The 16361-nt window shown below is 44.4% G+C and overlaps 1 protein-coding gene across 1 annotated transcript in view; it reads right to left on the bottom strand.

Annotated features, from left to right (window-relative positions):
- SUN3 (Sad1 and UNC84 domain containing 3) overlaps window positions 1-16361 on the bottom strand; it is a 47007-nt gene that overhangs the window by 7626 nt on the left and 23020 nt on the right. The window contains exons 7-9 of the mRNA XM_055293196.2: window positions 15522-15606; window positions 1991-2106; window positions 475-642 (exon numbers count right to left, since the gene is read on the bottom strand). Of these exons, the coding sequence (XP_055149171.1) occupies window positions 475-642; window positions 1991-2106; window positions 15522-15606 (369 nt within the window). The remainder of the gene's footprint in view (window positions 1-474; window positions 643-1990; window positions 2107-15521; window positions 15607-16361) is intronic.

The raw sequence follows: 16361 nt of genomic DNA, 5'->3' as shown, positions 1-16361 counted from the left end.
AAAAAAAAAAAAAGACATAAACATGTTGGGAGGATGGAAGTGCCATGGAAAAGAGCTAATCTTCACTTTCCATGAGAGGATGTCATAACCAAAACTGAAAAATCGAGAAATAATGGTAAAAGCCAACATGGAGGCAAGTACCCAAATAAACATCTAAAATTGTTGCAGGTAGAAGCTCTGGGATAATAAGAATTGGAGATGTGGAGAAGTGGGACAAGGAATTACTGTTTCTTTACAAACTTTATGGAAATATTTGATTTTTACTTGTACATGTATAACTTTGATGAAAGTAAAAAAAATGGAATAATATAAATCATTTGGTCCAACTCTCTCTCTTTGTAGGTGAGAAAGCAGAAGTCCAGGAAATAAGTGACACAATTAGTTGTCTGTCCTAGTTCAGAGGACAGCCCCTAATTCCTAGCCAACCACCTTCTATCAGGCCAACCTGAATGACAAATTTAAATAGCTTCTTACATAGACAGAAAATTCCTTGGGTGCACTGGAGATGTTTCCTGAGGGAGACACCTTCTCTGAGATATGCTCCATGGTAACAGCAGTTGGTATGATCTTTGTAGCAAGCTTGATTAGGGTATGACCCTGGGAACCTGGAAAAGCCCAGCACTTTCCAGGGTAGACATCCGGCTGGAAAGAAAACACTGAATTAATCTCTTAACTAGTTATGTGAATCCATTTCCACAATACTGGTCAGCTAATCACTATTGACTGCAGATCTCTTTTATGCCTATCAAATAGGAAAACTCCCAAGGCACCTCTAGTGTGGTTGTTCTTCCAGAGCACTGTATGCTTATATCAATCAGAGCCCTTTATCATATGAGCATGTTTTCTTTTATTGCTCTAACTAGACTGTAAGCTGTTATAAGGCAGCTAGAGGGCATGAGTGGTGGTGCTGATAAGGCTAGTGATGGTGGTAGTGAGGATGATGGTGGTGACCATTGTGGTGATCATTGTGGTGATGATGGTGGTAATAATGGTGGCAGTGGAGGTGACGGTGATGGTAGTAGTGGTAATGGTGATGGTGATGGCAGTGGTGGACATGGCAATGGTCGTGGTGGTAGAGGTAGTGGTGATGGTAGTAATGGTGGTGGTGGTGATGGTGATAGTGATAATTGAAGTGGTAGTGGTGATGGTGGTGATGAAGGTAGTGGTGGTGACAGTGATAGTGGTGGTGGTGATGATGATGGACATGGGGGTGGTGATGAAGGAAGATGGTGATGGAAGTGGTAGTGGTGGTGATGGTGATGGACGTGGAGGTTGTGATAAAGATGGTGGTGGTGGTGGTGATGAAGATGAGGGTGTTGATGGAGATGGGGGTGGTGGTGGTGGTTATGGTGGTAGAGAAGAAAAATGAGGTCTACTGTTTTGTAGATATAAACTACAGCCTGGAATAAGATCAAAGGGTTTTACCCCTGAAAGTTCTAAATTTGCAACTAACTTCAGGTGTATGGATCAAAGTTGAGAGGTGCTCTGCTGTCTATTGATGGCTACTGCCTTTAGAATGTAACTGAAAAGTTTGTTGAGGATCTTACTTGGAGATTTCTCCTGTTATAATTAGACTTAAGAACATGTGGTCTGAATAGCACTTAACATAGTACAGTACTGGCACTTAGGAGACAAGTACTTTCCACAAATGTTTGTTGAACGACTGAAGTTTTCAATGGGAAAGGATGGTCACAGAATCAACTTACAGAAAAGACATGGCATGTATATGTTTTATTTGAGAATAAAATAATCTAGTTTACTAACCTTAAAATGATAAATGAGTAAATAATTAATCATAGTTTACTGACCATAAAATAAGACATAATTCATGCGGTGTACTGACTATAAAAAATGTAATGAGATGATTTCAGGTTCTGTAACAAGTTTAGGCACTCTTATATTGCCTCCATTTTTAAAATTAACATTTTCATGATAAATAATAAGAACAAAATTCTAAAATAGAAATAAGTGATTCTTAATTTAGCTTTACCTGAAGAATAATATCTGGAGGTATTTCATGATTTAGGAAACCTATCCCATGCCAGTACAATTTTGCTTTATTATTTTTATAACTTTCTGAGGTCCCAGCTTCAATGATGGAGGCTCCTAAAATTATAAAGTAAGTTTTAAAATAAAGAAACAACATACACAATTCAAAACACATCATTTGAATTTTAACAATGTCTAGAAAATTATTACTGGGCAAATTATAAGTGAGGTAAAATTCATACTCAGGAATTGATAGGAAAAGTATGACAGTTTTCACTACCACTGAAATTGTGTCATTTTGAAGAAAGCAAGTTTATTTTGTTTAGTTTCACAAAATGTATGATAAAAAAGTTGAATTTTGAGGCAAGTAAATTAGAGATGAGAATATTATATGGATTCTATATCACCTAAAAAGGTATATAGATCTCTATATTTTAACAGCTCATGTGATAAATGAGACTTCCTGTCACCCCCATTCACTCAATAACAAAAAAAGCAGAAAACCAACAATGCTCCAAATGTCCTTCAAGTTACATTTGTAGCAATTATGCAGATTCGTTGAACTGAATTTTAATCAAAGAAATATGAAATATACTCATCAAACATTATCCCTTCAGGTTACTTCATTTTAGAAGCAAAATGTATTTTATACAGAAGAGATAAAGAAAATGCAAATTGCTTTTACAAATTGCATCTGCATAACACATCACAACACTAAAAATACATGTGCCTCATCAAATATCTGATTATCCATACTTTTTCTTTCCTTCTTTTTTTTTTTTGAGATGGAGTCTTGCTCTTTCACCCAGGCTGGAGTGCAGTGGCGCGATCTCGGCTCACTGCAGGCTCACTGCAAGCTCTCCGCCTCCCGGGTTCACGCCATTCTCCTGCCTCAGCCTCTCTGAGTAGCTGGGACTACAGGTGCCCGCCACCACGCCCGTCTAATTTTTTGTATTTTTAGTAGAGACGGGGTTTCACCGTGGTCTCGATCTCCTGACCTCATGATCCGCCCGCCTCGGCCTCCCAAAGTGCTGGGATTACAAGCGTGAGCCACCGCGCCCGGACTTCTTTTTTTTTTTTTTTTTTTTGAGATGATGTCTCACTCTGTCGCCAGGCTGGAGTGCAGTGGCACAATCTCGGCTCACTGCAACCTCCGCCGTCTGGGTTCAGGTGATTCTCCTGCCTCAGCTTCCCAAGTAGGTGGAACTACAGGCGCCTGCCACCACACCGGCTAAGTTTTTGTATTTTTAGTAGAGACGGGGTTTCTCCATGTTGGCCAGGATGGTCTTGATCTCTTGACCTAGTGATCTACCCACCTTGGCCTCCCAAAGTGCTGGGATTACAGGCGTGAGCCACTGCACCCAGCTGATTATCCATACTTTTTCTAAGATGACACACTTTTTGAAATAGCAATCAAGTTCCTAGAGTTGCCAGATTTGGCAAAGAAAAATACAAGACAGCCATTTAAATTTTAATTTCAGGTAAACAAAGAATAATTTTTTAGTAGTAGTCATGTCCCATACAATATTTGGGATATATTTAGACTAAAACATTATTTGCTATTTGTCTGAAATTTAAATTTAACTGGGCTCCCTTCGTTTTATCTGGAAACCCTATGTGTACTTCGTTTTTGAAGACTGATTCTGACTGCCTGCTCACTATTCCTACTCGACCAACTGGCTGGACAGAATCTACATTTTCACCTGCTAATGTGGGGACTGAATACCCCATCCCCATAATCCTTTCCAGAAAAAAATTAAAATTTTAGTGTTGTGGAATTTTGAAAATAATTCATATTTATTCATTTTCTCATTCATTAAAAAAATTTAAATCAGCTTTATTAAGATATAATTCACATCCTATACAATTCACTCATTTACAGTGTATGATTCAGGGTTTTGTATTATATTCTTAGAGTTACACGACCACCACAATAAATTTTAGAACATTTAGTCATCCCCAAAAGGAACCCATAGTGGTTAGCTGTCATTCCCCATTTCCCTCAACCTCTCTCCCCAAGCCTCGGCAATTATTAATCTATTTTCTGTCCCGGTACATTTACCTATTCTGGACATTTCTTTTGCTGCTCCCTTGTAGTCAGTCACAGTATGTAGCCTTTTCACTAAGGCTACTTTCATTTAGCCAATGCATTTGAGATTTATGAATGTTGGAATGAGTATCAGAAGTTCATTCCTTTTATTGACTGCAGGTTAATATTCCATTGTATGAATGCATCTGTTAGTCTTTGTTGATGGACATGGGGTTATTCTCAATTTTGGTGATTATGAATACAGTTGCTATAGACATTCTTGGCAAGTTTTGATGTGAACGTGTTTCAGTTTATCTTAGATAAATGTATAGAAGTGGGATTACTAGGTCAATAAGGTGTTATATTAAACTTCATAAGAAATTGTCAAACTTTGCCAGAGTGGCTGTGCCATGTTACATTCTCACCCACAGTGTATGAGAGGTCCATTCGGTTCATGCAGTTGCCAGCACTTAGTATGGTCAGTTTTGTTTTGTTTGGCATTCTAATAGGTGTGTAATGATATAACAGTGAGGTTTTAATTGACATTTCACTAATGAATAATGTAAGGCATTTTTTCATATACTTTTTTGACATGCATTTATCTTCTTTAATGAAGTGTCTTCCAAACTTTTTGCCTATTTTTTATCTGGTTGTCTGTTTGCTTAATTGAGGCTTGACAGTTTTTTATAAATTCTGGATTCAAGAATGTGTGTGGTTTCCAAATATTCTCCCCCAGCCTGTAACTTGTCTTTTCATTCTCGTAACTGTTTTTTGGCAGAGTAGAAATTAATTTTGATGAAGCCCATATTATCCATTATTTTCCTTTTACAATCATGGTTTTTGATGTTGTGTTTAAGAAAACTTTTTCTAACTCTAAAAAATTTCTCTTATTTTTTTTTTTTCTAGCTTTAAGCTTTATATTTAAGACTGTGACCCATTTGGGGCTAATTTTTATAGACTGTGGGTTTTGGGCCAAGGCTTTTTTTTATTTTTGCATATGAATGTCCACCTGTTCCAGCACCACTGACTTGCCTTTTTTCCTTTTTCAAAAATCTATTCACCACAGGTGTGAACTACTTCTAGACTTTTTGTATTGTTCCATTGATTTCACGAATACCACATGCTCTTGATTACTGTAAACTTATAGTAAGCCTTAAAATCAGGTAGTGTGAGTTCTCCAACTTTGTCTCTTTTTTTCCCAAAACAAATTTGGCTCTTCTCGTTCCTTCACCATTCCACATACATTTTGAAAACGGTTGTCAATTTCTACAAATAATCCTGCTGGGATTTTGATTAGGATTATGTTGAATCCATAGAAAAGTTGGACAGTATTGTCGTCCTAATGGTATTGAGTCTTCTAATCCATAAACATGGTATACTTGTCCATTTATTTAAATCTTTTTTTATTTATTTCATTTTTTTTTAGTTTTTAGCTCTCAGTTCCCACATTTTGTTAGTCTTATACCTAAGTATTTTATGTTTTTTACTGCATTTATGAATAGTGCTGCTTTTAAATATTCTCTAATTTTCTATTATTAGTATATAGAAATTGTATATATACCCTTGAACTTGTAAACCTCACTTACTCTAGTAGATTTTTTTGGTGGTTTTTCTACATAAGCAATCATGTTGTCTCTGAATAGAGCCATTTTTATTTCTTCCTTTCTAATTTGCATGCCTTTTCCCCCATCTGCTGCCTTTCTTTCTCTCTCTCTCCCAGTTTTTCTTCATTTTCCTTTCCTGCCTTTTTTTTAATATTAGTCGAAATTTTTTATTTATTTTTTATTTTTTTTGAAACTGAGTCTTGCTCTGGGGCCCAGGCTGGAGTGCAATGGCACAATCTCAGCTCACTGCAATCTCCGCCTCGCCTCGCGGGTTCAAGTGATTCTCCTGCCTCAGCCTCCTGAGTAGCAGGGATTACAGGCGTGCGCCACTGCGCCTGGCTGTTTTGTATTTTTAGTAGAGCCGGCGTTTCACCAGGTTGGCCAGGCTGGTTTCAAAGTCCTGACCTCAATTGATCCGCTTGCCTTGGCCTCCCAAGGTGGCAGGATTATAGGCGTGAGCCACTGTGCCTGGCCTCCATTTTGATTTCTCTATTAGCTTTTGGATATCTCTGTATTTTTAAGTAATTGTTCTCATGATTACAACGCACATACCTAGCAGCTCATAGTTTATTTGAGTTAACTTTTTATCATTCATATAAAATCTTTACATTTATAGATGCCCATTAAATCTCACCCACTGACTTTTCCTTTATGGTTGTCAGAGTATTAAATCTACATATATTAGCCCTCCACGCCCAGACAATGCCATGCATTTTTTCCTTTCAACAGCCATACATATTTTAAAGTACCTAAAGAAAGAAAATTACCTCATCTTTTGTTGTTGTTGTTGTTTTGAGATGGAGTTTCGCTCTCCTGGAGAGCAGTGGCGTGATCACCGCAACCTCTGCCTCCTGGGTAGAAGCTATTCTCCTGCCTCAGCCTCCAGAGTAGCTGGAATTACAGGCATGCGCCATCACACCTGGCTAATTTTTCTATTTTTAGTAGAGACAGGATTTCACCATGTTGGCCAGGCTAGTCTGGAACTCCTGACCTCAGGTGATCCACCCGCCTCAGCCTCCCAAAGTGCTGGAATTACAAGGCATGAGCCACTGTCCTGGGCCACCTCATCTTTACTCACAGATAAGGCTGTTGCCCTTTCTTCATTCTTTAAGTCCTGAGTTTCTTTTTGGTGTCATTTCTATTGAGCTGAAGAACTTCCTTTAGCAGATTGATTGGCAGAGAATTTTCTTAGTTTTTCTCCATCTAAGAATGTCTTCATTTTGCCTTCATTCCTGAAAGATATTTTCACTGGGTCTACAATTCTGCATTGCTAGATCCTTTCCTTCAGCACTTTAAACATGTAGTTTCCTTTTCTTCTGGTCTCTTTAACTTCTGGTAAGAAATCTGTAATAATGCGTAGTTTTTTTTTAGCTTCTTTCAAATATTTTTCTTCATCTTTGATTTTGAGCAATTTAACTATGATGTGTCTGGATGTCATTTTCCTTGAATTTATCTTGTTTCTGATTTGCCATGCTTTTTGATTCTGTAAATTTATATATATATTTTTTAAATTGAGTTTGAGATGTTTTTAGCTATTACTTCTTTAGATTGTTGTCCTACATTGGTCTCTTCTTTATCTCCCTCAGAGACTACAAGGATAAGAATATTACACTTTTTTATAGTGTCCTATAGGTTTCTGAAGTTCTGTTTGCATTTTTTTCAAACATTTTTTCATTCTTCGAATTGCATAATTTCTTTTGATCTATCTTCAACTTCACTACTTCTTTATTTTTAATTTTTAAGTTCGGGGTACATGTGCAGGTTTGTTACATAGAAAAACTTGTGTCATGGGGATTTGTTGTACAGATTATTTTGTCACCCAGGTGTTAAGCCTAGTATCCATTAGTTATTTTTCCTGATCCTCTCCCTTCTCTCACCCTCCATCCTCCAATAGGCCCCAGTGTGTGTTGTTCCCCTCTATGTGTTTATGTGTTCTCATCATTTAGCTCCCACTTATAAGTGAGAACATGTGTTTTTGGTTTTCTATTCCTGTGTTAGTTTGCTAAGGATAATGGCCTCCAGCTCCATCCATGTCCCTGCAAAGGACATGATCTTGTTCTTTTTTATGGCTGCATAGTATTCCATAGTGTCTATGTACAACATTTTCTTTATCCAGTCTATCATTGATGGGCATTTAGGTTGGTTCTAGGGCTTTTCTATTGTGAATAGTGCTACAGTGAATACATGCATGCATATGTCTTTATAACAGAACAATTTACATTCCCCTGGATATCCCAGTAACGGGTTTGCTAGTTCAAATGGTATTTTTGTCTTTAGGTCTTTGAGGAATCACCACACTGTCTTTTGCAGTGGTTGAAATAATTTACACTCCCACCAACAGTGTATAACCATTTCTTTTTCTCCACAACCTTGCCAGTATCTGTTAGTTTTTGACTTTTTGATAATAGCCATTCTGACTGGTGTGAGATGTTATCTCATTGTGGTTTTCATTTGCATTACTCTTATGATCAGTGATGTTGAGATTTTTTTCAAATGTTTCTTGGCCATATGCGGGTTTTCTTTTGAAAAGTGTCTGCTCATGTCCTTTGCCCACTTTTTAATGGGGTTGTTTTGTTTTCTCGTAAATTTGTATAAGTTCCTTATAGATGCTGGATATTAGACCATTGTTGGATACAGAGTTTGCAAAAATTTCCTTCCATTCTGTAGGTTGTCTGTTTACTCCGTTGATAGTTTCTTTTTCTGTGCAGAGTTCTTTAGTTTAATTAGATCCCATTTGCCAATTCTTACTTTTGTTGCAATTGCTTTTGATGTCTTTGTCGTGATATCTTTGCCCATGCCTATGTCCTGAATGCTACATACAACTTTCAGGCTGAGACTATGGGGTTTTCTAGATATAGGATTATGTTGTCTGCAAACAGGTATAGTTTGACTTCCTGTCTTCCTATTTGGATGTGCTTTATTTCTTTCTCTTGCCTAATTGCCCTGGCCAGGACTTCTAATACTGTGTTGAATAGGAGTGACTTTATAGGCAATACCTAGGTTGTCTTCCAGGGTTTTTTTTTTTTTTTTTTGCAGTTTTGGCTTTTACATTTAAGTCTATATTCCACTTCGAGTTAGTTTTTGTATATGGTGTATGGAAGGGGTCCAATTTCAGTCTTCTGCATATGGCTAGCCAGTTATTCTAGCACCATTTATTGAATAGGAATACTTTCTGCAATGTTTGTTTTTGTCAGATTGGTAGAAGGTTAGATAGTTGTAAGTGTGTGGCCTTATTTCTGGGTTCTGTATTCTGTTCCATCGGTCTGTGTGTCTGTTTTTGTACCAGTACCATGCTGTTTTGGTTACTGTAGCTCTGTAGTATAGTTTGAAGTTGGGTAATGTGATGCCTCCAGCTTTGTTCTTTTTGCTTAGGATTGCCCTTGCTATTTTTGATTTCATATGAATTTTAAAATAGTTTTATCTAGTTCTGTGAAGAATGTCAATGGTAGTTTAATAAGAATAGCATTGAATCTATAAATTGCTTTAGGCAGTATGGCCATTTTAATGATATTGATTCTATCCATGCGCATGAGATGTTTTTCCATTTGTTTGTATCATCTCTGATTTCTTTTTTTTTTTTTTTTGAGAAGGAGTCTTGCTCTTTCACCCAGGCTGGAGTGCAGTGGCGTGATCTCGGCTCACTGCAGTCTCCGCCCCCGGGTTCATGCCATTCTCCTGCCTTAGCCTCCCGCGTAGCTGGGACTACAGGCACCCGCCACCTTGCCTGGCTAATTTTTTGTATTTTTAGTACAGATGGGGTTTCACCGTGTTAGCCAGGATGGTCTCGATCTCTTGACCTCGTGATCCGCCTGCCTCGGCCTCCCAAAGTGCTGGGATTACAGGCGTGAGCCACCATGCCCGACCCTCATCTCTGATTTCTTTAAGCAATGGTTTGTAGTTCTCTGGTTTTTTTTTTTATTATTAATTTTTTTTGCATACAAAAACAATAAACATTTTCTAAAAATACATACAAACAAAAAGATGCGTATCAAACATATTAGGAAGGTTGCACATGGGAAGTGGGGGAATAGAAATGGGGGGTGGGAGTTAAAATAAATGAGAGAGGGACTTTATATGGATCAGTGATAATAACTCAATCCTCTATTTGACAAAGAAGAGGGAGAAGGAAGAGGAAGAAAAAGAAAGTGGGATAAAGGATCAGAAAGGGAGGAAAATAGAAAAAATTAGAGTATGACTCCAGGGTAGACCTGTTTTGTTGTCACTGAGTTGGTTGGTTGGTTTGTCTGTTGTATTCTTCATGTTTCGCCAAGTTGGCCAGACTGGTCTCAAACTCCTAGCCCGAAGTGATCAACCCGCCTCGCCTCCCAAAGTGCTGGGACCACAGGCGTGAGCCACCACGTCCAGCCCCCACATTGCTTCTGGCCTCCATGGTAGACCTCCCAGACGGAGCGGCCAGGCAGACGCGCTCCTCACTTCTACCCAGACACGGGGCGGCCGGGCAGAGGCGCTCCTCACTTCCCAGATGGGGCGGCCAGGCAGAGACGCTCCTCACTTCTTCCCAGACGATAGGTGGCCGGGCAGAGGCGCTCCTCACTTCCCAGACGATGGGTGGCCAGGCAGAGGCGCTCCTCACTTCCCAGACGATGGGTGGCCGGGCAGAGGTGCTCCTCACCTCCCAGACGATGGGTGGCCGGGCAGAGGCACTCCTCACTTCCTAGACGGGGCGGCCGGGCAGAGGCGCTCCTCACCTCCCAGACGATGGGTGGCCGGGCAGAGGCGCTCCTCACTTCTTCCCGGATGGGGTGGCCGGGCAGAGGCGCTCCTCACTTCTTCCTGGACGGGGCGGCCGGGCAGAGGCGCTCCTCACTTCCTCTCGGACGGGGTGGCCGGGCAGAGGCGCTCCTCACTTCCCAGACGGTGGGTGGCCGGGCAGAGGCGCTCCTCACTTCCCAGACGGTGGGTGGCCGGGCAGAGGCGCTCCTCACTTCCCAGACGGTGGGTGGCCGGGCTGAGGCGCTCCTCACTTCCCAGACGGTGGGTGGCCGGGCAGAGGCGCTCCTCACTTCCCAGACGGTGGGTGGCCGGGCTGAGGCGCTCCTCACTTCCCAGACGGTGGGTGGCCAGGCAGAGGCGCTCCTCACTTCCCAGGCGGGGCGGCCCGGCAGAGGCGCTCCTCACCTCCCAGACGATGGGTGGCCGGGCAGAGGCGCTCCTCACTTCCCAGGCGGGGCAGCCCGGCAGAGGCGCTCCTCACTTCCCAGACGATGGGTGGCCGGGCAGAGGCGCTCCTCACCTCCCAGACGATGGGTGGCCGGGCAGAGGCGCTCCTCACTTCCCAGACGATGGGTGGCCGGGCAGAGGCGCTCCTCACCTCCCAGACGGGGCAGCCGGGCAGAGGTGCTCCTCACTTCCTCCCAGACGGGGCGGCCGGGCAGAGGCGCTCCTCACTTCCCAGATGGGGCAGCCGGGCAGAGGCGCTCCTCACTTCCCAGACGGGGCGGCCGGGCAGAGGCGCTCCTCACTTCCCAGACGATGGGTGGCCGGGCAGAGGCGCTCCTCACTTCCTAGACGATGGGTGGCCGGGCAGAGGCGCTCCTCACCTCCCAGACGGGGCGGCCGGGCAGAGGCACTCCTCACTTCCCAGACGATGGGTGGCCGGGCAGAGGCGCTCCTCACTTCCCAGACGATCTGTGGCCGGGCAGAGGCGTTCCTCACTTCCCAGACGGTGGGTGGCCGGGCAGAGGCGCTCCTCACTTCCCAGACGGTGGGTGGCCGGGCAGAGGCGCTCCCCACTTCCCAGACGAGGTGGCCGGGCAGAGGCGCTCCTCACTTCCCAGACGATGGGTGGCTGGGCAGAGGCGCTCCTCACTTCCCAGACGATGGGTGGCCGGGCAGAGGTGTTCCTCACTTCCCAGACGGTGGGTGGCCGGGCAGAGGCGCTCCTCACTTCCCAGACGATGGGTGGCCGGGCAGAGGCGCTCCTCACTTCCTAGACGATGGGTGGCCGGGCAGAGGCGCTCCTCACCTCCCAGACGGGGCGGCCGGGCAGAGGCACTCCTCACTTCCCAGACGATGGGTGGCCGGGCAGAGGCGCTCCTCACTTCCCAGACGATCTGTGGCCGGGCAGAGGCGTTCCTCACTTCCCAGACGGTGGGTGGCCGGGCAGAGGCGCTCCTCACTTCCCAGACGGTGGGTGGCCGGGCAGAGGCGCTCCCCACTTCCCAGACGAGGTGGCCGGGCAGAGGCACTCCTCACTTCCCAGACGATGGGTGGCCGGGCAGAGGCGCTCCTCACTTCCCAGATGATGGGTGGCCGGGCAGAGGTGTTCCTCACTTCCCAGACGGTGGGTGGCCGGGCAGAGGCGCTCCTCACTTCCCAGACGGTGGGTGGCCAGGCAGAGGCGCTCCTCACTTCCCAGACAGTGGGTGGCCGGGCAGAGGCGCTCCTCACCTCCCAGACGGGGCGGCCGGGCAGAGGCGCAACTCACTTCTTCCCGGACGGGGCGGCTGGGCAGAGGCGCTCCTCACTTCTTCCTGGACGGGGCGGCCGGGCAGAGGCACTCCTCACTTCTTTCCGGACGGGGCAGCCGGGCAGAGGCGCTCCTCACTTCTTCCCAGACGGGGCGGCCGGGCAGAGGCGCTCCTCACTTCCCAGACGGGGCAGCCGGGCAGAGGCGCTCCTCACCTCCCAGACGGGGCGGCCGGGCAGAGGCGCAACTCACTTCTTCCCGGACAGGGCGGCCGGGCAGAGGCGCTCCTCACTTCTTCCCGGACGGGGCGGCCGGGCAGAGGCGCTCCTCACTTTTTCCCGGACGGGGCGGCCGGGCAGAGGCGCTCCTCACTTCTTCCCGGACGGGGCGGCCGGGCAGAGGCGCTCCTCAGTTCTTCCTGGACGGGGCGGCCGGGCAGAGGCGCTCCTCACTTCCCAGACAGAGCGGCCGGGCAGAGGCGCTCCTCACTTCCTCCCGGACGGGGCGCCCGGGCAGAGGCGCTCCTCACTTCCTCCCGGACGGGGCGGCCGGGCAGAGGCGCTCCTCACTTCCCAGACGAGGCGGCCGGGCAGAGGCGCTCCTCACCTCCCGGACGATGGGTGGCCGGGCAGAGGCACTCCTCACCTCCCGGACGATGGGTGGCCGGGCAGAGGCGCTCCTCACCTCCCAGATGGGGTGGCGGCCAGGCGGGGGCTGCAATCCCAGCACCCTGGTAGGCCAAGGCAGGCAGCTGGGAGGCGGAGGCTGCCGCGAGGCCAGACCACGCCACCGCACTCCAGCCCGGGCAACACCGAGCACCGGGTGAGCGAGACTCCGTCTGCAGTCCCAGTACCTCGGGAGGCTGAGGCGGGCAGAGCACTCGGTGTCAGGAGCTGGCGACCAGCATGGCCAAGATGGCGAACGCGTGCCTGCAGCAAATGGAGAAAAGGCAGGCAGCGGTGGCGCGCGCCGGCAGTCCCAGGCAGTCCGCGGCGCGGGCAGCAGCAAGCCGAGGCCACAGAGGGAAAGAAAAGGAAGGAAGGAAGGAAGGAAGGAAGGAAGGAAGGAAGGAAGGAAGGAAGGAAGGAAGGAAGGAAGGAAGGAAGGCAGGCGGTTTGTAGTTCTCTTTGTAGAGATCTTTCACCTCCAAAATTAGCTGTATTCCTAGGTATTTTGTTCTTTTTGTGGCAATTGTGAATGGGAGTTCGTTACTGATTTGGCTCTTGGCTTGACTTTTGTTGGTGTATAGGAATGCTAGTGATTTTTGCACATTGATTTTGTATGCTAAGATTTTGCTGAAGTTGTTTATCAGCTTAACAAGCTTTCGGGCTGAGACTATGAGGTTTTCTAGATATGGGATTATGTTGTCTGCAAACAGGGATAGTTTGACTTCCTCTTTTCCTATTTGGATGCCCTATATTTCTTTCTCTCGCCTGATTGCCCTGGCCAGGACTTCTAATACTGTGTTAAATAGGAGTGACTTCACTACTTTTTTTCTCTGTTTTTGTTTTTCTATTATTAGGCATATATAGTCAATTTTTATTTTAGATATTGTATTTTTCAGTTCTAAAATTTCATCCGGTTCTTTTTATTCTCTTGGCTGAGAATGGGTATCTTTTCATTCATTTCAAGTGTACTTACTTTCACCTCATAAAGCATAATTATGCTAGCTGCTTCAAGTCTTTGTGTGACAATTCCAACATCTGTGTCATGATGGGGTGGGCATTTGTTGTCTTTTCCCTTGGAAGTTTGTCTTATTTCCCTAGGAGTTTGCATGCCAAGTAATTGTGATTTGTACCTTAGACATATTGAATATTATATCCTAAGACTCTGAGTCCTATAACAATCCACTAGGGAATGCTTTCATTTGCTTCATCAATCAGCCCAGAAATGTCAGTCCTCCCTCCTTTTATGGGTGGTGGTTCCAATCTCAATTCAGTCCTCAAAACCTTTACTACAGGCCTGTCATGTCCATGTACCACTCAGGGGTTAGTCCAAGACTTGAGCCATAGTTTACATCATTGCCAAATTCTCAAAGCCTCCACTTTGCTGTTTTGGGTCTGTTCCCATGAATGGGCAGCTAAGAGGTGAGGCCAGAAGGTGAGCAGCTATCTTCTCTGCAGCTTTGCCTTCCCAGGCTTTCTCCCCACACTCTCTGACCCACAGGACTACTTTATTCTAAGACTTTGGCTAGAAAAATGGGGCTTCTCTCACAGATTTAGCTGCCCACCTTGCTGCCACATTTGCAGCTCTGTAATTGCTGCCTGCCTCAGCCTACGCTGCAAGAGAAAAGAAAAAAGGAAACTCCCACAGGGCTCACATCTGCAGTTTTTGGTTCCCCTCTACAACCTGCTGGCTTTGTTTACTTTTCAGCCCACTCAGGTAGTTGCTCTTTGAATTTTGTCCAGATTCTTTTTTTCATTGTAATCAGTTGGAAGGGACTTAAGAGGCTTTCTCCATCTTGGCCAAACCAGAGCTGACATTTGTTTCCACATTTATGGTTACAGAGAAGCCCGAGCATTTCCTTCTTTTCCTCATTCTATATGTGCTACTCGTGCACCTACATTCATCATCATAGGCTTTTCAAAATGGAAGTTGTAAATACACCAATACAAAGAAGAAAGCATTTAAAAAGCACATCAGAATGCCAAGACCAAAAAAAAAAAAAAAAAAAAAGCAAAACCAACTATGGTTCTTCTCCCATCTTATCCCAACACTTATGCTTTAGGGAATCAGGTTCAGGAAAATTCTGCCCTCTCTCACTCTCTCAAAAAAACCATGCTCACAAGACTGAGTAATCATGCTGTTCCAAATGCTGTCTAGTTCATGCAAGCTGGAAATTTATTTCCCTGGCATAAATTTAACTATCAATTGATTAAAATTAGCATTACTGTGTGTTTTATATTTCCTTTCTCCTTCTGTCCCTTTCTTCTTTCCTTCCACATTGTTCACTGAACACATATTGTTCACTGAACACATATTGTTCATAGACTGTTATAGGCAGGGCATGGTAGAGAAGATTAAGGTTAATGATTCATAGCCTTAGCCCTTAGGAATTAATTTTAATTGGAAGATATTAGGAACATTATATATAACCTTTAAACACTGTCATTTAATCCCTAATAATGCATTTAGGTTGGTTATCATAAGTCATTTTAGTATATAATAATATAAAATGTCCTAATATTTTGTGTCTTCCACAACTTCACTGTGGCATCTTGGCTTTCTTGGTGGTTCTTTTAGATGCATGTTAATGAAGTTGCACAGGCTTTGTTCCCTGGAACATTTGCACTCAGAAAGCAATCAGTGACAACTATTTCTATTCTCTTCTTTATTATCTAAATTGATTAATTTCCCCCCTCTCAAGTTACCAGATAAATATGTTTCCTCATAAACAAGTGTAGAGGATAAAGACACTCCTGAAGCATTCTTATTTTAATGTTCCTCTTTTCGCTTTTTCTGTACTCACCGGCCGACTTCAGGGCATAATCAGCCATCTGGACTTGGTCTTCTCTCAACTTTTTAAGTACATAATTGACCAAGTTTGACATTTCCTGTAGAAATTTTAGAAACAGTTTTCTGTTAACAATCTCTGCCAACTGCTTGAGTTTTGACCATTTGTTTTATTGATTTGGACCTAATTTGCAAAATTAGAATAGCAGTAAGCACCTATCAGCTGCACTCTGAGCCAGGCACTGTGCATGGATCAGGACTGACATCTTCACAGCTGTTGGGAGTGTCCTTCTCAGGGATATGATGTAAATAAAGCCAAGGTTTGTTCAGGGACTCCCACAAGGTCACACAGCACGGTGGACCTAGGGTCCCTTCTGAAGCCTTAACCACTGCATCACCATGCTCTCCCAGTGAGGTGTGAGATGAGGTTGTGCTGTGACCTACTCTGTTCCATCCCTCATTAGTGTCCTGTGATTAACAGTAAAGACTTGAACATTCTAGAGTTATTTGGGAATCAAGGCAGTTTACACAGACTACATGATTGCTTATATTAGACATTTTTCACCCACTCTAATTAATACTGGGTTCTGAAGGATGATCTCATTCTAAACAAACAAACAAACAAAACCAAAATTACCCTAAGCAGGCGTAACTGTTCAAGATGCCTAAACGTAACACCTTCACAGTGACAAGGATGAAATAGGGCCTGGAGGGCGGCAGGTGGTCCGTGTCAGATTGCTGTGCATTTCAAAAAGTAGACATTAGGGAAGAAAAAGAAAGTAGTAATGACAGCAGAAGAGAAAGAAGCAAAATAGAGCTCATGGTTTCCAACTCAGTTTTGCCTGAATCTGATGCT

This window comes from Symphalangus syndactylus, chromosome 9, assembly GCF_028878055.3.
Source record: "Symphalangus syndactylus isolate Jambi chromosome 9, NHGRI_mSymSyn1-v2.1_pri, whole genome shotgun sequence".
NCBI classification, from domain to species: Eukaryota; Metazoa; Chordata; class Mammalia; order Primates; family Hylobatidae; genus Symphalangus; species Symphalangus syndactylus.
Note: the sequence above shows the minus strand (reverse complement) of the source record. Positions and strands in the feature narration are given on the sequence as shown.